The 22989-nt window shown below is 37.8% G+C and overlaps 2 protein-coding genes across 3 annotated transcripts in view; both read right to left on the reverse strand.

Annotated features, from left to right (window-relative positions):
- Nucleotides 1-311: 311 nt before the first annotated feature.
- Nucleotides 312-6396, reverse strand: LOC126427373 (zinc finger protein 83-like). Its single transcript, XM_050089754.1, has 3 exons — nt 6106-6396; nt 5696-5776; nt 312-464 (listed from the first exon to the last, which is right to left on the reverse strand). The coding sequence occupies exons 1-3, from the start codon at nt 6394-6396 to the stop codon at nt 312-314; spliced, it is 525 nt and encodes a 174-aa protein (XP_049945711.1).
- The window catches only part of LOC126481406 (sex determination protein fruitless-like), a 417410-nt gene continuing 400816 nt past the window's right edge, over nt 6396-22989 (reverse strand). The window contains exon 5 of one of the 2 annotated variants that reach the window (XM_050105138.1): nt 6396-6727. In XM_050105138.1, coding sequence (XP_049961095.1) covers nt 6396-6727 — 332 coding nt within the window. The remainder of the gene's footprint in view (nt 6728-22989) is intronic. The other variant, XR_007587575.1, reaches the window with a different exon arrangement.

The raw sequence follows: 22989 nt of genomic DNA on the forward strand, positions 1-22989 counted from the left end.
TACCAGGTTTATCAAGACATGTAATAATATCCAGATCATTGTGCTTGTTTTTAAGACTGCCTAAATTCTGGTGTATGACATTAAGTCTGAGTTTCTCCTGCTGGACTATACAGTATGATTTTGGGCTACCAAACTGTCCAGCAGGCTTTACAAGTTTCTCAGACTTGGCTGCAATGGATGTTTGTGTGACAGATTCTGATTTGGCGGGTTGTACCATTCCATGGCAATGCACTTCTTTACACCACTTTGTAGAGAATTTCATCTAATTTCCTCAACAGTTAGTTTTCTGACAGTGTTTTTGCCTCTTTCATTCATGTGCATACCATGAGTAGTGTGAATTTTCTGTGCAGATTGCTCACATTTACCAGGGAAACATTGTGAAATTTATTACATATTGTTTTAAGCCTATCATTTGTCTTGTGCACTTCCAAGTTCACAATAGATTGTTCCATTTTATCATGTCTCTGTGGAATATTAATGATAATTACTTAAGTATTAATCAACTTTTGATAGCATCATTTGCTTGGTTTTTTGCTACATCATTTGTACCTCCCATGATTACGACAGGAAGCTTGAAGCTTTTTTCAATATCATTATCCATTACTGAGATACAGAGGTTGAAGGTTACTGTACTTAATACAGAAAAATGCAAAAACTGTTTTTTAGCCATTTGTGCACCATGGGACACAGTTGTCTACATAACTAACCACCCTAAAAAAACTCAAATTTTAGCTGTATATCTAGATATTCATCTAGAAACACTGATGTGTCTTCAAACATGATGCACATGATTTCAGAGATCATGTGACCACACAGTTCAAAGGGCCACTTAAGGAGGCAAAATGCATCAGCCCCCTGGCATGCTCTGGTGGGCCACCAAAGAAACAATATTATTTAAATGATCACAAATGAGTGCTCAGCCTATTCTGTAACCTGTATTACTGTTGTCCAGTCAAAGTGGTCAGTGCTATGCACATCATATTTTACATGTTGCTCTGTAAAGTACTATGTTCTGTAAATTGTGTTCATTCTTGCTACAGCAAACACCACTTTCCCATTTTCTAAAATCTGTAGTTGTTATCAAGATATACCAAAAAAAAATTTGATTTTTGCATACCAAAAGTACCAGTTGTTGGGATGGGCACTTCTATAATTTCTGTTCATGGCAAATTGTCAAAATTTTCACCACATATTCTTAAGATGATGTTCTCATGGAACCTTGAAACTTTTTTTGATGTCATTACCCATTAATAAGATACAAAGTTTCAAATTTACTATATTTATCCACATAAAATATGCATCTAATATCTGATCTGAGGCGTGAATGTAGTTTTAACTGACATTATGAACACATGGCAAGAGTTCTAGGGTCATCACAAGGATTCTGTGTTCACCAAATAATGTTTTTAGTCAGAATTTCTTTGCCAATAAAACTTATTATGTGCTCTCTCTGTATAATGGGCATTTCACTCCCATACAAATATGCCCACAGAGGTACTGCAGTGATAAAAAAAGGACTGAAAAGGGTCTTGACATACCTGAAAAGTACTTAAAATAACTATCAAATATTATATAATATGGAAAGACTGAAAATTCAGAGACATATTTCTGATAAAATTTTACTCTTTTAAGATACAAATCATAAGCCAGGTGTTTCTAATGAATTGCTATCGATGAGCGAAGATTCCAGAGAAAAAGTAAAACAAATGAGTTTTTGTTAATGTTATATTGTGCACACTTAATTTTTGTTTACATGTGTCAAAGCTTACAAACCTGGTAAAGTTATAAAGAGTCAGAAAATTGATGAAAATGTAAGTAATTTGATAGATAAACAACTTCTAACCAAGCAGCAAAGGTGAATACACATATAAAACAGGTATTACAATTTGCTAGTTTTCAGAGCCAGAGGCTCCTTCTTCTGGCAGAAGGATTGAGGGGGTAGCAAGAGGGGTGAAGGAAAAGGACTGGCAAAATTAGGAAAATGGTAGAGTTCATAAAAGTTGCCCAAAATCCCTGGTCAGGAGAGAGTCACTGGATGGGATGAAAATAAAAAACTGATTGTTGAGGACTGCACTGAATGAGAGTTGAAAACCTGAGAGCTTGAAGGTAGAAGACAAGGTATATGCAAGATAGAGATAATTGCTAAAACATAATGCACAAGTTAATAAGAGTGAAAGGTTAAGAGCACTGCATGTTATAGAGGTGGGAGGGTGACAGTGAAAAATAGACAGGTCAGAAAATGAAAGAAGTAGGAAACGCAAAAGGGAGTGAAGAAAGGAATAGTTGCTGTGAAGAAATGCCGAGACCAACAAAATTAACATAAATTATGGCCAGGTGGGTGTCAAGAACCAAGGACACATTGTAGCACCAGTTCCCAGCTGTGGAGTTCTGAGAAACTGGTATCTTGGGGGAGAATCCAGTTGGTACATGTGGTGAAACAGGCACTTAGGTCACAACTGTCGTGTTGTAGAGCATGCTCTGCAACAGGATATTGTGTGTTGCCAGCATAAACCCTCTGCCTATGCTCACTAATTGTGACTGATAATTTGGTGGTAGTCATGCTGATATAGAAGACTCAACAGTGCTTACATAACAGCTGGTATATGACATGTGTCATTTCACTTTGATAGTATATGTTTCGCCAGTTGCAGAGCTGGTATAGATGGTGGTAAGAGGGTGCATAGGGCAAGTCTTGCAGTGGGAATAGTCCCAGGGGTGGGAGAAATAGGACAGGGAGATGGGTTTAGAAGGACCATAAGATCTGACAAGGATATTGCAGAGAATGGAAGGGCAACAAGAAGCTGTTCTGGATGTGGTGAGCAAAATCTCTGGCAGAATGGACCTCACTCCAGGGCATGATTTTACGAGGTCTTTCCAAAGTAGCTGATTAATACACTCAAGAACAAGATGGTATTGAGTGACCAAAGGTGAACTCCTAAGTTATTTTTTGGAGGGATCAGCAGTACCACGATTGGATGTGATGGCCCAGGGAACCTGCTTTTGAACTAGTCTGGTGGTGTAATTATGTCTAGTGGACCATGAGGTGAAAATGGTGCTGTATTTCTGTAAAGTGTCTGCATCTGAGCAAATATGTTTGCCTTGAATGCCAAGGTTGTGTGGGAAGGATGGCAACTATCAAAACGTAAGTACTGTTGTTTGTTGGTAAACTTAATGTGAACAGTAGAGTGTAACTGGCCTTTGGTGAGGATGAGATCAACATCAAGGAAAGTGGCATGGGATTCAGAATAGGATCTACACAATTCCTTTTATATTAACAGCACACCCTGCTATAGAGGGCAAAAAGGGAGCCAGCAGAAAAATGCTCCCATCAGAGTAATGGTGAAAGAAAGAGGAGACAGTGCCAGTGAGAGGGAAAGAGAGAGGAGACAGTGGTTGTGGGAGAGAGAAAGTGGCAGTAAAAACGAAAAAGAGATGGACCAAGACAGAAAAAGTCAGAGCAAAAGAGAGAGGAGGCAGTGGAAATGAATAGTACAGATGCCTGAGCACTATACTATGCTTGGGGCTTCAGATCCTCCCTCACTGGTGAACTTTAACATGTAGGTATAGAAAATGGTGAATTTTGGACTGAAATGTTAAACACATGGTGTAGAGGGAAAAATAAATTGGATCCCCCAGAATTTTTGAGCTTCTGGGGTATGGTGTAGGCAGTGTCAATGGGAAAGAAACACAAAAGCAAATGGTGTAAGTGAGAGAGCAAATGGTGGCAGTGAGATATATTATAAATCAATGGGAGTATGAATGCTTAACTACAAAGAGAGGCTGGGTAATGATCTGTGTTGAAAGAGAGTGAATATTTCCCATGTCAAGCCAGAGATAAATTCTGCCGAAATTTTTACAAAGGCACAGACGGTGTTTAGAAAAGATAGATTGCATGCAACCGGTGGTGGCATGTTTGTCGCTGTTAGTAATAGTTTATCCTGTAGTGAAGCAGAAGTGGATAGTTCCTGTGAATTATTATGGGTGGAGGTTACACTCAACAACCAAGCTAGGTTAATAGTTGGCTCCTTTTACCGACCTCCCGACTCAGCAGCATTAGTGGCAGAACAACTGAGAGGAAATTTGGAATACATTTCACATAAATTTTCTCAGCATGTTATAGTCTTAGGTGGAGATTTCAATTTACCAGATACAGACTGGGACACTCAGATGTTTAGGATGGGTGGTAGGGACAGAGCATCGAGTGACATTATACTGAGTGCACTATCCGAAAATTACCTCGAGCAATTAAACAGAGAACCGACTCGTGGAGATAACATCTTGGACCTACTGATAACAAACAGACCCAAACTTTTCGACTCTGTAAGCGCAGAACAGGGAATCAGTGATCATAAGGCCGTTGCAGCATCCCTGAATATGGAAGTTAACAGGAATATAAAAAAAGGGAGGAAGGTTTATCTGTTTAGCAAGAGTAATAGAAGGCAGATTTCAGACTACCTAACAGATCAAAACGAAAATTTCTGTTCCGACACTGACAATGTTAAGTGTTTATGGAAAAAGTTCAAGGCAAATGTAATGTATTGCAAATACATAGAAAGAAGGAGCCTTTATTGTATGATTATATGATAGCAGAACAAACACTGGTAGTAGTTACAATTAGACAATGTTGAGTGTTAATGGAAAAAGTTCAAGGCAAATGTAATGTACTGCGAATACATAGAAAGAAGGATCCTTTATTGTATGATTATATGATAGCGAAACAAAGACTGGTAGTAGTAACTTCTGTAAAATATCTGGGAGTATGCATTCGGAACAATTTGAAGTGGAATGATCATATAAAATTAATTGTTGGTAAGGCGGATACCAGGTTGAGATTCATTGGGAGAGTCCTCAGAAAATTTAGTCCATCAACAAAGGAGGTGGCTTACAAAACACTCGTCCGACCTATACTTGAGTATTGCTCAGCAGTGTGGGATCCGTACCAGATCGGGTTGATGGAGGAGATAGAGAAGATCCAAAGAAGAGTGGCGCGTTTCGTCACAGGGTTATTTGGTAACCATGATAGAAAAATGGAGATGTTTAGCAAACTCAAGTGGCAGACTCTGCAAGAGAGGTGCTCTGCATCGCAGTGTAGCTTGCTCGCCAGGTTTCGAGAGGGTGAGTTTCTGGATGAGGTATCGAATATATTGCTTCCCCCTACTTATACCTCCCGAGGAGATCATGAATGTAAAATTAGAGAGATTCGAGCATGCACGGAGGCTTTCAGACAGTCGTTCTTCCCGCAAACCATACGCGACTGGAACAGAAAAGGGAGGTAATGGCACTGGCACGTAAAGTGCCCTCTGCCACACATCGTTGGGTGGCTTGCAGAGTATAAATGTAGATGTAGATGTAGATGTAGATGTAGATGTAGATGTCAAATATTTGTGGTGAGGAGGCAGAATGAGGATTGAGGCAGCTAGTTCCCTACTTTTTTGTCAGAGTCTTTTAAAGAGGAACATACACACCTTTCTTGTGCTCCAACAGGAGCACTTTTTCCACTGGCATAAATATGTATGTGTGTGTACATGTACTTTAGCTCAAAAAAGGATTTATTTTAAAGATAGTGATGTTTTGAGTACTGTTTGTGTGCCTATCAACAATTCAGTCCCTCTACTACTTAGTGAGTTGTTTAAGTATCAGTAAATAATAATTCACTAATAGCCTGTTCCAGTGTGTACCACACAAATCACTGCACTGCACAGTGGCTACAGCCAGAACTCTTTATGTGTGCTTCTTCCACACTTCGCAGTTCAAGTGCTGGTCCCTGTTTCTGCCACTGGCATTGATTTTTCACACAAGTTATACATAAAGAATTTTATTTGTTGATTTGTTTTATTTTCTTATTGTTTATAATTAGTCAGGATAGTAATTACACATGCCACCCACACACTTTAATCAAATACTACAATGAATAGTATCTAAAATTGAAAGATCACACTGCAAAGTATAACAACTTTGATAGTAATTCTTCATTAACTGCTGAACATTATTCATCTCCTTACTGTATACACTTCTGAAACTTACAGTTTTGTATTTATTCAAAGCAAAATAAAAATTCTAATTTAGTTCTTATAGACTTCATTGGCTTTCTTTAAAATTACCAACATAACACACTCGCCCAGGATTTGAAAGATGAACTGTCAAGTACACTTGTCTTGAAAAGACTTTGTTACAAGTGGAACACTGATATTTAGTCACATGGAATTTGTTATTATGTCGAGATAAAGATGCCTGAAATTTAAATACTTTTCCACAGATATTACAGTGAAAATTGTGCCTGATATTCATTGAGCAGTCTGAAGTTTCATATTCTTTGTCCAGAAGTTCTTCCTCTGTGTTATTTTGCATGTTGGTGAAAATAACAACAATTTCATTATTTCTATCAGACTCATGCATTACTCCAACTTTGAGATGTAGTTTGAATCTCCGTCACATCTGTCTGCACTAACTGTATTCATACCACAAGTGTAAAATTTTATAAATTCATTTCTTCTTCCCTTTTTTGTGGGTTTTATTGTATCTTGATCTTGATTTTGAGGATCTTCAAGTAATGTGCAATGCCTGATATTTTCAGAATTCAGAGAAGCCTTATCTAAAGGTGAATTCATCTGTTTGGCTTTCTGGCACACTGAGTTATATTTTGGTTCAGACACTTGCAGCTGATCATTGTAATTACTGTCATTGTTATAATATTCACTCTGGGATTCGTTAATTGGAGGAGAATAGTCTGAAACAGATAAAGGTGAAGAAAAATCGAAGGTAATCATGTAAGAATACGAAACACTGTATCTGATTCCATAGTGATGACATTGTAAAATACATGGAAACTTGTCATATCTGGATATACATCATTCTATGAGCACTTTGTTAGATACTAAAAATTACATCAATTGTTATAAGCTGTGTAATGTGACAATTTATATTAGAGAATTCTGATCATAAAAAGCATTTCACATAATTAAATTTGTACTTAAGAAATATTTTTAAAAAGCATTGTAAATTATTAAAAATGTGTAGTGTGTGTTGTTAGCAACTAATGTCTTTTTACTTACTGTGCACATTTAGTATAGTAGGAGGCATAATTAATTAAATTTTTAGAGAATTTGGATGGTCATAGGGCACCAAATTTATTACACAGAGCTGCCATCTCTGCCAGCAACAACAGCTCTATCTCAGTTGGGCATTGAGTCTGACCAGGCTTGGATGACAACTGCAAGTACCTCATTCCATACCACTTTAACTTTGTGCCATAATTCATTGCTTGTAGTATCTTGCAAATGGTGTTCCTGACGCCAATGACCAAATGTTTTCAATAGATGGGAGATCTGAAGAACTTGTTTACCAGGAATACTGCACAACACACTCGGTATCAAGTATGACCAGGACAGCACGGGCAACATATAGTCTTGCATTATTCTGTTGAAGGGTAATATCACAGAGACGTTGATGACAAGGTGAAGGTACTGGCCTTAGGGTGTCAGATATGTAGCAGATCCTGTCCAAATTACCAGCTATACAAACCAGAGATAATCATATAGTGTATCAGCAGTACCCTGCAGCATTACACAAGGTGTGTGGATCCATATAACAGTGAAGAATGAAGAATGCAATATCAGAATGTCCATTCTCCTCAGAGCCTCAGCTCACAGCTATATCTATTGTGATGCTGTACACAGAACTGGGAATCATCTGGAAAGATGATGTGGTGCCCCTCATCTGTCCAGTCATCATTTGGTGTGCAACTGTTGGTGCATCTGTCTCTGTGTTACATTGTCAAGTGATACCACAACAATTGGTTGCTGCACTTACAGTTCATAGTGTTCCAGGTGTCATCACACAACCATGTGGATATTTGTCTTACAGCAAAAAAGCTCATTTCCTGACTCAAAGTATATGATATGGATGTATGATTCTGCAATATGTCTGTCCTTGCCAGCACTGAATCCTGCATGCCATTGAATAAGGCCTTCCTAAACCCACCAATCCCAAATTTGCATGACAAATTATGGGATCCCTATCAACACAAGCAGCAATACTGTGGAACAATACACTGCAGACTTGACTGACCACAATCTTGCTGCTGTCAGATTCAAACATGTGGTAGTAGACATTTCTCCTATTTAAATGAGGAACAAGACAATCTTCTAACAAACAACCAACATATAAATGAAGTTTCTGAATGAGAAACCCATTGCTAATTCTTTCCTTGTCTACAGAATCGAGATGATGTTTCTCTCAGCTACTTTGGATAGTTTTCCTTAAATACTAATAATCTACATACTCAACATGTTGCATGCTCTTCATACCAATTTGACATTTGTTGCATGCTATCTTCATGGTGCTACAGCCATGGTCAGCAGTGTGGTATCTTTCCCATCATGGATTACATACACCTCAGTCATTGTAAATGTTTATTCTGCATCTAAATCTGTGCTCTACAAACCTCTATGACGTTCATGGTAGAGAGCAGGTGTGGCTTGGCAGTAAAGGCTCTGAGGCAGAGCTGCCCCAAAACATGCATTAAAATAAATTTCTCAGTAATGTATTTCAAAATTTAAATAACCAGAGAGCATTTCACATATTTCCTACACAGATTTAAGTAATGCCAGTCAACATTTTTAGAACTGTTGATGTCTGATTTCACATGGTGTTTTTCGAATAGGTAGTAGCTAGTCTTACAGCTGTGCCTTGAATTCCTGCTTAGCTCTATATAGTAGAGGTTTGGGTGTGTGGTTTCCCCAGAGTGCAGCTCTTCTGGGCGTCTGGTGTTTCGGCCTAAGTGCGCCCTACCAACCTGCACTTAATTTTCATCTTCCACTGCTTGCATCAAAAGGAAATGAACAGAGTTCCTGAAACTTTGCTATCGAATCACTGTCTCTGTATCCCTATTATGAGTTGATACATCTTTAATCAACATTTAGTATTACTGTTTTGGTAGTTTTTGAAGTGTTGGCAGAAGCGCCAACACCGTGTTGCTAGAGGAGGCCGAAATGCACGCTTTTAAGCTCACGCAGATTGGCGTGAGGTCTGGAACAGTTAAGGGAATTAATAGTAGCAAATAAAGTACGTAGTTGATGTAATACTTAACTTTAATCCATAATTGGTGAACATTGGTCTGACGGTACAGGCATCACAATATATATAGCAAAGGATTATGGCGCCTTGCTAAGTCGTAGCAAATGACGTAGCTGAAGGCTATGCTAACTATCGTCTCGGCTAATGAGAGCGTATTTGTCAGTGAACCTTTCCTAGCAAAGTCGGCTGTACAACTGGGCCGAGTGCCAGGACGTCTCTCTAGACCTGCCGTGTGGTGGCGCTCGGTCTGCAATCACTGACAGTGGCGACACACGGGTCCGACGTATATACTACCGGACCACAGCCGATTTAAAGGCTACCACCTAGCAAGTGTGGTGTCTGGCGGTGACACCACAGTTTTAGACAGTTTTTCTGTTTCTGCCATTAGCTATTCTATCCAATGTTGGAATATGTTTGCCAATGTCTCACCGGAGTGCACTATAGTAGTATGGTAACAGAAGTATCACCACCTAGTGAGAATTTCGTGAATGATTAAAGGAAAAAGCATGCAAAATATACACCTTGTATTAAATATGTCCCATTATCTTAGTTTCCTTGCTTGCTGACTGCAGGTAACATGCATTTTGTAAGTGTATTATGCATGAGTTTAGAGAGTCTTCTTTCTTGTGAATAACAGCAGCATACCAACTGTTCGAAAATGACAGAATATGAATTCAATATGTAATTTATCATGCAAAAGTTTGTGACATGTGGTTAGGATGAAAGTGAAAGAACTTGCTGCAGCCAGATTCGATATAGACATTAATTGAGAACAAAACAGCATAAATCCAAGCAAGGGTACACACGCAATTTTAACAGAGCAACATACAATGCAGCTGAGTGGTTGTGTGCACTGTATGATTTAAAATGCATATTTTTGTGATACGCAAGTGTAAATATGACAAATATAGTCTGCACATTTGCATGGAAATTGTTCAGGTTGGTCATGTCAACCAATCAATCAAAAGTTCCATGACATCATGGAAACATCACTGTTACATCACGCAAAGTCATAAATACTGTGGTTTGAGTGTACAAAACATTAAACATCTGAAGTTTAGAAATGAAAACACCAAAAACTACAAGCATGCAATGACGCTAACATATGCCACATTAAAGATTTCTCCAAAATGTGCCTTTTATTATGATTTGTTGTGGTAAGCCATCGGGAAATGTGCCACTGGGGGATAAATAAGCTACATTACCTATAGATTTTATTTTGGAGTTAGCTTTTGATGTTACTCAGATATTGATTATGAAACAGAAAGAAGATACAGTATGTAAACATTTGGTTAGTGTGATATTGCCACCCCCATTCTGCTGAATTCATGGTTGTGGTGACAGACTAATCCATAGCATAACCTGACGTCTAGGTTACTTCTGCTCAGTAAATGTCACAGCCTTCCCCGCTAGGGAGACCACAAGCTCTACCGGGCAGAGATTATGCCATATTGTACCAATTATTAGGGCATTTTGCCATTCCATTCACATATGGAACATGAGATGAATGATTGAATGAATGCCACTGTGCATGCTATAATTAATCTAATCTTGTCCTCTCAATCCCTGAGAGAGTGAGAAGTAGAGGGTTGTAGCATATTCCTAGAGTATCATTTAAAGCAAGTTCTTGAAATTTTGTATGAGGGATTTCTCAGTATAGTTTATATCTATCTTCAAGAGTCTGCCAGTTCTGTTCTTTCCACATCTCTGGAACACTCTCCCAGGGATGAAACAAATCTGTGATGATTCATGCTGCCCTTCTTTGTATACACTCAATGTCCCCTGTCAGTCCTATTTGGTATGGGCACCACACACTTGATCAATATTCTGGGATGGTCCACACGAGCAATTTTTAATTCATCTCCTTTGTAAACTGATTGCATTTCCCTAGTATTCTACCAATAAAACAAAGCCTGTCACCCACATTACCCTCAACTGAGCCTCTAAAACTGTTCTGTTTCATACCTCTACAGTGTTACACCCAGGTATCTGTATGAATTGACTGATTACAGCTGTGACTCATTAACCCTATAGCCATAGGATACTACGTTCTTCTCATTTTGTGAAGTGTACAGTATTACATTTCTGAAAATTTACAGCAAGTTGCTAATCTTTGCATCACTTTGTAATCCTTTCAAGCTCTGATTGACTGTTTGTGGAGTTTCTTTCTGACTGTACTTCATTACAGATAACTGCATTGCCTGTGAAAAGTCTGAGGTTACTTTTAATATTTACTTTTAATATGTACTACCCACAGTTTTGGTTCCTGTCTCAACTGTGAGTAACGGGACATTAACTGTGGTGCAACTAGTAGCCTTTGCACACGAATTTCAACATTGTATCAATAAGTGTGTGCATTTGATTTCTTTGTTATAGTAATTATGAAATTTTTTTTCAAATCTGTATTGGCCACTGCCCAAAACAATTTGTAAATTTTTTGTGGGGAAGATGGGGGCTATGTAAGTAGGCTGTTTAGGTTTTTATATTGGTAACGCCACGTAGTGCTCTGTATGAATATCACTGGCTGTGCAGTGTGTAGTCTGTGGCTAGTTTGCATTGTTGTTGGCCATTGTAGTGCTGGGCAGCTGGATGTGAACAGCGCATAGCGTTGCGAAGCTGGAGGTGAGCCACCAGCAGTGGTGGATGTGGGGAGAGAAATGGTGGAGTTTTGAAATTTGTAAGACTGGATGTCATGAACTGCTATGTATATTATGATTTTTCAACACTATTAAGGTAAATACATTGTTTGGTCTCTATTAAAATCTTTCATTTGCTAACTATGCCTATCAGTAGTTAATCCCTTCCGTAGTTTGAATCTTTTATTTAGCTGGCAGTAGTGGCGCTGGCTGTATTGCAGTAGTTCGAGTAACCAAGATTTTTGTGAGGTAAGTGATTTGTGAAAGGTATAGGTTAATGTTAGTCAGGGCCATTCTTTTGTAGGGATTTTTGAAAGTCAGATTGCGTTGCGCCAAAAATATTGTGTGTCAGTTTAAGCACAGTCATGTATAATTTTTCTAAGGAGACATTTCATAGACAAAAAAATGCAATTTGGCAAAGCAAACAGCAATATTACAACTAATATAAGGCAATGAACAGCAAACAAGAAAAATAAATCAGTAAAACTGGCTTAACAGAGTAATGTAAAGTGAAATTTAGTAGCACTATGCCTAGCAAACAGCAGCAGCAAATGCAATAACTTATATCTAAACATGACATAGCTCAAGCAGAAAAAAAAATTACAGTAAAAATGGCCATGTTTAATACCTATGTCACATCTTAACACTAGAGAGATGCATCACAAAAACTTACTCTGCAAGAAAGTTACCAAGTCATTAAAAAAATTATTTATGCAATTCCTGTGAGGGGAAATGTCTATTTGTGCTCTCATTTCTAAGAAAGTATATCATAAACATATTCTTTACTGGGTCTGTAGGCAGAAAATAGTGATATTAGTACATCTATTAAATTTTATAATAACCAATGCTGCAGTGCAGCTAGAAACTAGATATTAAAGAAAATGAGCAAATATGTACAAAGGAAGGCATGAAACATCATTCATTAGCCATATGGCATTTCATAAGGTAGTAAAAGAAATCTCTCAACTAGAAAGACAGTAGTCATAATCAGGTGTATATACACAAAAATATTTCTCGTCATTCTGAGGGGCTGTATGGGTTTGACAGGTACTGATTCTTGTGCAACATGTCTTCAAAATATTTCACAAGACTGGAAAATTCAGATTGTTCGAAATGTTTCATCATTATGATGCTATGTTTTACTCGGTCTTGTGTAGTTTGAGACCAATATGCTGAGAGGAAGGCATGGTAAAATTCTCCTTCACTGTGACAATCGTGAATGACCGATCGCATTCTTTCAGCTGGTTCATTCTCTAAGTAGCCACACATAAATTCTAATCTGTGCTCTAATGACCAGTTGGGAGGAAAACAATGAGAGAATTGATGGAGCCACGCTTGTGGATGAATGTCATTGCCAGAATTCTTAAATGTTTTGAACTTACGTGTAGTAATGAACAGCTTATAGTCAAAATCATCGTGTCGGCAAGTAGCATATCGGTCATTGTTACGTTGTGTCGGCGGTTCCATCTCAAAATTCGGTGCACCTTGCCAATTTCTTTCATAATTTCCGAAATGCCTTGTGTTTTTATTTTGTGGCTTTTCCGTATTTCTAAGTTCCTCTTCCTGTGTTGGAGCGTGAGTGTCCTCTGAAATATGTAATTTTTGTATTACTTGTGCCAACTGATCTTGTACTTCCTGGATTTCTCTTTTGTATTGTGTATTAATTTGATTCTGATTTTGTTCGAATTTATTAATTTGTTCATACTCTTCTGTGTCAGTGATGGATACAGGTCTTGTGTCATTCAGATCATCATCTACCTTTGCAGATAAGTTAGTGAACTGATCCGAAAGTTTGGCTACTTTCTCCAATAGTGTACTTATTTCCTCAGTGTGTTTTTCTGAACCAAGTTTCAGAGTGTCCATTTGTGTTGAAATCGTATCTACTGTGTTCTTTAAATTTTCCTGAGTTTTTGCAAGTAGCGTAACCGAATCGGTAGATGCAACTGAATCAATTTTAGCCCACAAGGTCTCATGATTTTCATGAACAATGGTTTGCAGTTCTTTTATGGCTGCTTCGTGATTCTGTAATGCATTCTCATGCCACGAAAATATAGGTTGAAAATGCTCACAAATTTGTGTTTTTACATCATTACAGACTTTTCGACATTTCGATTCAATGTTATGTAACTCAGTAGTTAAATCTTCACATGTTTGTTCAAGTGTGGTGTCTAACTTTTGAAGCTTTTGCTGTGTTTGTCTTTGATTTTGTTCCATTGTGTCTAACTGTTGCTGTGTTTGTCTCTGGTGTTGTTCCATTGTGTCTAACTGTTCCTGTGTTTGTCTCTGGTGTTGTTCCATTGTGTCTAACTTTTGAAGCTTTTGTCCCATTTGTTGCATTAATTGTAATAACAATGCACTGGTGTCTGAAACATGTTCCTCAGTGCTATTCGGCAATGCATTTGAACTGCCAATATTCGCATTTTGAAAAGCAGAAAATATGTCTTGGCTTGTTTGAGAAAACGGCAAGGATGCAAAACCTGAATCTACAGTATTTGCAAGATTGTGTCCTGTCATTTCGGATTCCTGAGGGAAGCTGTTGCCGACCAAACGATCGATAATGCTTCCCTGTTCACTAATTGTTTCACTGCCTACACCATTATTTGCAGCCCGCTCCATTTCCCTATGTACAATTACCAAATTACTACTTTGAACATTAGTTAATTCATTACATGGTGGCGCTAACACACTGTTTTCGTCTTCACTGTCATTTCTCAGTTTACTTTGGAGCCTAGTATTATGTTTTTCACACGCCATTATTGTCACAATATTTCACACGACAACATAGAAAAGCACAATTTGAAGAGCAAAATAAGAAAACACATTAACATAGCATTGAAAATAATAGCTCATTAATTGCAAGCGCAGCTGCAAAATACTTGGTGCAAATCTGCATGCATGCCACAACTGTTTTACTGTACAAGAATGAAAGCTACAACTACAAAGGAAATTCTCTCTATGATCATGTGCTAGCAATAAACAATAGCTACACTAATTACACAAACTACAAGAACAAAATCAGAAGATTCCAGTGGGGTATCCTCAGCTAAGGGTCGACATATGAAACGTCCCCTTAGAAAAATTGTGCATGACTGTCCTTAAACTGACACACAATATTTTTAGCGCAATGCAATCTGACTTTCAAAAATCCCTACAAAAGAATGGCCCTGACTAACATTAACCTATACCTTTCACAAATCACTTACCTCACAAAAATCTTGGTTACTCGAACTACTGCAATACAGCCAGCGCCACTACTGCCAGCTAAATAAAAGATTCAAACTACGGAAGGCACAAACTACTGATAGGCATAGTTAGCAAATGAAAGATTTTAATAGAGAACAAACAATGTATTTACCTCAATAGTGTTGAAAAATCATAATATACATAGCAGTTCATGACATCCAGTCTTACAAATTTCAAAACTCTGCCATTTCTCTCCCCACATCCACCACTGCTGGTGGCTCACCTCCAACTGCGCAACGCTATGTGCTGTTCACATCCAGCTGCCCAACACTACAATGGCCAACAACAATGCAAACTAGCCACAGACTGCACACAGCACAGCCAGTGATTTTCATACAGAGCGCTACGTGGTGTTACCAATATAAAAACCTAAACAGCCTACTTACACTAGTAGCCTTTACACACGACCAGAATTTCTTTTGGATTTGCAAGAGATCTTTCGACAGTATTCTGTTTTGGTAGTCAGCGAAGGCTTCATGTATTGCTTTCTTGAGAGTCAAATGTGTTTCATTAAGCATCTCTCGATCTATAACCCAATGATTTGTTTCACACCAATTATGCAGCACTCTCTGCTTCTTCAAAGTTTCTTTATGCTCATTGTTACCATGGAAGTTCCCCTCCATCATTAACTGTTTTATTTGGTACATATCAATCCCATGCATGATCAACTATTCTTTTAAATGTGTGTGATAGGTAATTTAAATGACAACTTCCTCAATTGTTACTGATATCAGTTTCAATGTGAGCATCCCCAAAGAGCTAATATATTTTTATCATGGGTGGGGTTCGAAACTACCTGTTCTAAGTAGTTTTCAGAGAAGGTATTTAGTAATGTTTCACAGGATGTCTTGTGATGCCCCACCACTTTCAAAACTGCAATTATCCCACTTGATTGTTGGATATTTAAAGACATCTTCAGTGATTACAGTATAATTGGGGAACATATGTACAAGAGACCTGAGGGTTTCTCTAAAGTTTTAAGTGACACTAGGAGGTGAGTCTGGTGGACAACAAAAGGATCCAGTTATAATTTTATGGCACCCCTGATACTGAGATTTGCCTAACCAGTTTCACATGTGGCTTCAATTTCTATCTTGCTAGATTTGAGTTCTTTGTCTACTGCAATAAATATACCACCTGCTTTCCAGTTGCCTATCCTTTTGATATACAATTCAGTTTTTCCCAAAAATCCCACTGATGTCAGATTCAAGTTTTAATCAGCTTTCTATACCTAGTATTTTGTGTGCTTTACTGCTTTTTAGGAGTGATTCAAATTCTGGAACATTATTGTGAATACTTCAGCTGTTAGCCACTAGAATTTTAATACTCTCTCCTGTGGAGGACTTTTTTTTTGGATCTTACACTGCTACTTCTGGGTCTCCTCTACAACTATCATTATCTGGACTGGATGGTTCATTCAAACCCAGAGGGCAATGATCATTTTGGGAGACAAATGCTGCAGAAAGTGAGCTTTGTTGAAACTGAGCAATACTTCTCTGCCAGTCATAGGAACGATCCAAGTATGACTTTGGAACCCAGACGACAGGCATCATTTGCTCCAATGTGCTCTGCAATATGTAGTAGGTTGCACTCAGTTCCCCTAATGGTTGGCTGAACAGCCTCTTCAACAAGCAGGCATATACACTGAGTGCACATAGTGTGCTTTCCCACCGTTTGCTGCCATTGTTCCCTCAGTAACTGTCTCACAAAATTGCCTTTTCATCCCATTGAATGAGGCCCACAGGCAAAGCCAATGAGTGCACATGCTGTTCCTTCCCACCCTTTGCTGCCATTTTGGTGATGGGTAACGTCATGTTTGAACTGCTGACAACTAGCCCCTTTGTATTTACCTCCCCTTGGTGCAGGACACAGCACTTTTGCCAATATGTAAAGTAAGTCTCACTGGATCTGTTTTAGTTTTGGTGAATGAGGTCTCCTTGGACTTGTTGGTTAAGGGGATGGATATAACATTCTGAGTCCTCCCTTGTCCCCATTACTCCTTCACAGGCTACCTGGACCTACCATTGACACATTACTTCTCTACTTGACCACATTTACAGGATGTGCACTGATAACCATGCAGTTGAACACCCCACAAACCAAACATCATCATCATCATCATCATCATCATCATCATCAATATTTACAGGAGAGGATAGTATCTGAGGTACCATTGGTGTCTCTGGTACAGAATATCAGTAGCCCTTCCAACACACCCATTCATAACTTCCAACACACCCATTCATAACAGTTTCCAGTTGCTTTATAGTAGTCAGGTTGATGTGCAGCTGGTTTCGAACAGAAACTAACTCATCCCATGTCTGAGAACAGAAAATACAGTTGGGCTACATTGTACCTAGGGTAATATTTCGCAGAACAGTAATTAAATAACTGTAAATTAGTCTCGTTGATTCTTTTTTTAATACAGGATTTGAATATGACTCAATAATTCACAGAACTCTTATTATATAACTTTAAATTAAGTTTGTTGATTTTTTTAAAGCTATGATTGTTACCAATAGCCTTTTAGAGATAAAGCAACTTGCAGCCAAGATGAGATATGTATTATGCCAACAGAAAAACTTGATGTAAAATTGACTCTTTTTCTGAAACATTTTTCATATCATGGTTATTAACAAATTCTATAATAGATTTAATTTACTATAAACATGCCTGTTGAAAGAGAAGACCAATATGACATGATGTGTCAGTTAACTGCAGTAACAGTAAATCACAAATGATGATTTCTTACAAAGTAGGTTATGCCCAATGCTCTTAAATTTCAAAAATATTTGTTTGCAAAAATCCCAAAATTCTCAGAAGTATATCTTTTTCGAATAAATATATAATTAAATTAAGGAAGTATTAACTTTGAAAGAGGATATTGTAGCCAAAGGTTTCTAAAGCACACAAGTAATATCTAGGATTGATATAGTACACATTATATCAAGACACAAGCACAATTTTGATACAATAAACATAACACAAGTGTGAATTTTGTTACAGCCAACACAAAAAAAGTTTAAATTTTATGTCAAATTTTGGACCTAAGTTTTCAAGACAGTTTTATCTCATACACATGATTTTACTCAGACACAATGGAAATACCAGAAGTTGGCTTATATACGTAAGTATAAGTAAATAAATGTGTGAATTATTTATATATATATATATATATATATATATATATATATATATATATATATATATATATATTTTTTTTTTTTTTTTTTTTTTTTTTTTTTTTTTTTTTTTTTTGCACTTAGCTGATTTTGTGTTGCCTGTTACACTAGTATGCCAAAGAGGAATATTGCAGAATCAGTATATCACACAAAATGACATAAAATGTGGAGCGTGAAGTACATAAATTATAAAGAGACTCAGACATTTATGCAGTTACTGTTAGGCCTATATACAGTGTAATTAAATGACATCTGTACAGATTGTAATAATTCATTTCCTTTGAAAAATGTAGTGCTGAATAAATTTTCCAGTCATCACAAACAATGTTGTATGAAACAGCCTAAAGTTCTGGTGGGTATGTATCAATATTTTATACCATTAAGAAAAAAGTTATTGTATTGACACCAAACATACTATCTTCACAAGTACATTAGTAAATTTAAAACGCGCATTATTAGTGCAAAGCACGCTTCTGAGGCATGAAACATTAGTTCCTTATGTAACTCAGAAATGCAGTAAATAATGTAATCAGATGACAAACTAGAGAAATGTTATGCATATCTTGTACCATGTAGAACAATGGATACTGTAGAGAGAGAGAGAGAGAGAGAGAGAGAGAGAGAGAGAGAGAGAGAGAGTGTGTGTGTGTGTGTGTTTGTGTGTGTGTGCAAGGGAAAACTGTGGTAATGAATGTTTGAGTTTGTGTGTGTCAACTGTCTTAAGAATGACTAACACTGCTTTCTGATGCTCAATGCATTTCAGATTCAATGAGCAGCAAACTGTCATCACACAATTAGTTGTGTTTCTGAATGAAAAATGGTTGTCAAGGGTGGTTGAACTGATTGCCTTTTACCAACAATCAATACAAGAGTAAAAATGTAGCTCTGATTTAAAATTACCATTATCAGAAACATGAAAGCCATTAATAAACTGCATGCAGTGTGCTTTTATAACCAGTATTCAATGTAATTATCTTCATAACTGATACATGATACAGAAACATTCTAATAGTATAATTTCAATTAAAACTGGATAATTGTCTTGTCCCTCCCTCCAGGAAGCATACCCCTGAATGTAGTGGCATGGCGTGTAGGCTTGATAGCACAGATGGTTAAGAATGTGTTCTGTGTATGTTTGTTAACTTTCTTAAGAATCACTGATGTTGTTGTCAGTTGCTCACTGCTCACTGCCTTTCCAATTCAATGAGCAGCAAACTTTCTTCATACTGTTAGCTGTCTTCTTATATGGAAAATAATTACTGAGGTTGACTGGATTGATTGCTTTTACTTCTGTGCATGAAATCACATTGGAGAGATCCCTGTTGAGAGGCTGGATTCTTGAAGAAGGGCAGGAGGTTTGTCAGTAGATATATGGGCAACAGTGCTGTCAAAGCAGAGCTACTAAACACAGCCTTCTGAAATGCCTTCACAAACGAAGATGAAGTAAATATTCCAGAATTTGAATTGAGAACAGCTGCAAACATGAGTAACGTAGAAGTAAATATCAAATATCCTCGGAGTTGTGAAGCAACTTAAATCACTTACTAAAAACAAGTCATCTGGTCCAGACTGTATACCAATTAGGTTCCTTTTGGAGTATGCTGATGCATTAGCTCCATACTTAACAATCATATACAACCATTCGCTCGATGAAAGATCTGTACCCATAGACTGGAAAGTTGCACAGGTCACACCAATATTCAAGAAAGGTAGTAGGATTAATCCACTAAATTACAGGCCCATATTATTAACGTCATTATGCAGCAGGACTTTGGAACATATGTTGTGTTTGAACATTATGAATTACCTCAAAGAAAATGGTCAATTGACACACAGTCAACATGGGTTTAGAAAACATCGTTCTTGTGAAACACAACTAGCTCTTTATTCACATGAAGTGGTGAGTGCTATTGACAAGGGATTTCAGATTGGTTCTGTATTTTTGGAAGGCTTTTCACATGGTACCACACAAGCAGCTCATAGTGAAATTGCGTGCTTATGGAATATCGCCTCAGTTATGTGACTCAATTTGTGATTTCCTGTCAGAGAGGTCACAGTTTGTAGTACATCTACATCTACATTTATACTCTGCAAGCCTCCCAATGGTGTGTGGGGGAGGGAAAGTTGCACAGGTCACACCAATATTCAAGAAAGGTAGTAGGATTAATCCACTAAATTACTGTGCAACTGTAACTGATGGAAAGTCATCGAGTAAAACAGAAGTGATTTCTGGCATTCCACAAGGTTAGTGTTACAGGCCCTTTGCTGTTTCTTATCTATATAAATGTCCATCCCCGGTAGCTGAGTGGTCAATCCAATGGGCCCGGGTTCGATTCCCAGCTGGGTCGGAGATTTTCTCCGCTCAGGGACTGGGTGTTGTGTTGTCCTAATCATCATCATTTCATCCCCATCGACGTGCAAGTCGCCGAAGTGGCGCCAAATCGAAAGACTTGCACCAGGCGAATGGTCTACACGACGGGAGGCCCTCATCACATGACATTTCATTTCATCTATATAAATGATTTGGGAGACAATCTGAAGAGTTGTCTTCGGTTGTTTGCAGATGACGTTGTCGTTTATTGACTATAAAGCCATCAGAAGATTAAAACAAACTGCAAAATGATTTAGAAAAGATATCTGAATGGTGTGAAAAGTAGCAGTTGACCCTAAATAACAAAAAGTGTGAGGTCATCCACATGAGTGCTAAAAGGAACTCGTTAAACTTCGGTTACACAATAAATCAGTCTAATCTAAAAGCTGAAAATTCAATGAAATACCTATGTATTACAATTACAAACAACTTAAATTAGTAGGAACACATAGAAAATGTATTGGAAAGGCTGACCAAAGATTGTGTTTTATTGGCAGGACACTTAGAAAATGTAACAGATCTACTAAGGAGACTGCCTACACTACACTTGTCTGTCCTCCTTTAGAATACAGCTGTGCAGTGTGGGATCCTTACCAGATAGGGCTGACGGAATACATCAAAAAAGTTTAAAGAAAGGCAGCATGTTTTGTATTATTGCAAAATGTGGGAGAGAGAGTCACTGAAATGATACACGATTTGGGCGCATCATTAAAAGAAAGTTGTTTTTCGGTGCGACGGAATCTTCTCATGAAATTCCAGTCACCAACTTTCTCCTCCAAATGCGAAAATATTTTGTTGACACCAACCTACATAGGGAGGAATCATCACCATGATAAAATCAGGGAAATCAGAGCTCGTACGGAAAGTTATAGGTGTTCATTCTTTCCGCACGCTATACGAGATTGGAATAATAGAGAATTGTGAAGGTGGTTTGATGAACTCTCTGCCAGGCACTTAAATGTGATTTGCAGAGTATCCACGTAGATGTAGATGTAGAACAGTCAGGATATTCGTCTGAAGAGGGCCTTATAACATTAGCCAATATGGACGTCCGATGTCGGTACTATGAATGGCCAACTGCAATGAGAAAACAGCCATTATATTTCTCAATGTCATGTGGCTGTCCCATATCATTTAATAATGATACCATCCACCTGGAGTAAATTATACTGGAGATAAAATAGTTTTCACTTTGAATCACCAGGGAGGGAATATTTAGGAAGATGTTTTCATTCTGGTGTTTTATGGGTCAGAGTATGAAATGTTAGATCCCTCAATCATGTAGATGCAATGCAGAATTTGAAAAGAGAAATGTATAGATCAAAGTTATATGCAGCAGGAATCTGTGAAGTGCAATGGTAGAATGAAAAGAATTTCTGGTCAGCTGAATTCTGAGTTATCAACACAAAATTAAATAGGAGTAATGCGTGGAGGGGGGGGGGGGGGGGGGGGGGGCGTATAATAATGTAATAATGAAAAGAAGGGCAATGTCAAGGAGGAGCTTCATGTGCACAGCATCAGCAGTTCCATTAGCACCTGGAACTTGCCAAAAAGAGCTATGGTGAAATTTATTAAGCGAAAGGGTTGTGGAGACTGTCAAAGAGGAACCTGCCCTGGGATTTCATCTACTGTACATGACATGGAAGGCACTAAATTAATTGAGAACATGAGTGTCACAACGCAAGATGAACCTTTGAAAGTAGCATTTCATGAATAAAGATGAATCCTGTGAGCAGGGCAGGTTTCTGCAGAAACCTGCCTAATCCTTGGACCCCACAAGACCTATATGCATCAAGTGATAAGGCCATCAAAATGGAAGAATTCTGGACTTACAGTCCTTCTAATTCCTGCAAAATTTTGTTATTATTTTATATTACTGTATTGTAGTTTTATCTGTTGTTTTGGGTGCCCACAATTAAAGTACCAATTTCAGACTGCTGTAGAAAAAGAACCACAGCTCAGTATGATGTTAGATTGAACAGTATATAATTGATGCAGGGAGAAACATCATGGAACAAAAAAATTATGAATAATTTGACCAATGCTTTAAGCATCAGAATATGTACAATGACAGATGTATATGTAAAATTGCTGTTCCTCAGTTTGCATCTGAGATGCCCAACACGACTGTCTCCATGAACAAGAATTGTGTGCCAGTAGTTCCACAGAAGTTCTGGGCACTCAAGAGTATGAAAAAAGTCATTGACATGATGTTTGCTAAGGTACTGGAGAGAATAATTACAAAATTTGAAAAGACAGGTTCTTTTGAAGTTCAATGTGGCAGAGGGAGAAAAACAATTTATTGAATGACTCTTGAAGATATGGCCACAGCATTGCAGGAGGGGCCAAGCAGTGGTGTACAAACATACTGTGCACAGGAAATTGCCAAAATATTGGTCATTCCTCTGAGCATGGTGCATAAAATCGTACTACAAAACATCCTACATTGCTATCGATACAAAATCACCAATGTTCAGGAGTT

This window comes from Schistocerca serialis, chromosome 1 (genome assembly GCF_023864345.2).
Source record: "Schistocerca serialis cubense isolate TAMUIC-IGC-003099 chromosome 1, iqSchSeri2.2, whole genome shotgun sequence".
Lineage (NCBI taxonomy): Eukaryota > Metazoa > Arthropoda > Insecta > Orthoptera > Acrididae > Schistocerca > Schistocerca serialis.

Coding starts and splice junctions, on each gene's coding strand:
- LOC126427373 (XM_050089754.1), bottom strand. CDS start 6,396: ATGCATGAGTCTGATAGAAATAATGAAATTGTTGTTATTTTCACCAAC. Junction 5,777..6,105: donor ATCCTGGGCGAGTGTGTTAT/GTTGGTAATTTT, acceptor AATCAATGCCAG/TGGCAGAAACAGGGACCAGC. Junction 465..5,695: donor CTGGCTGTAGCCACTGTGCA/GTGCAGTGATTT, acceptor AATATTCCACAG/AGACATGATAAAATGGAACA.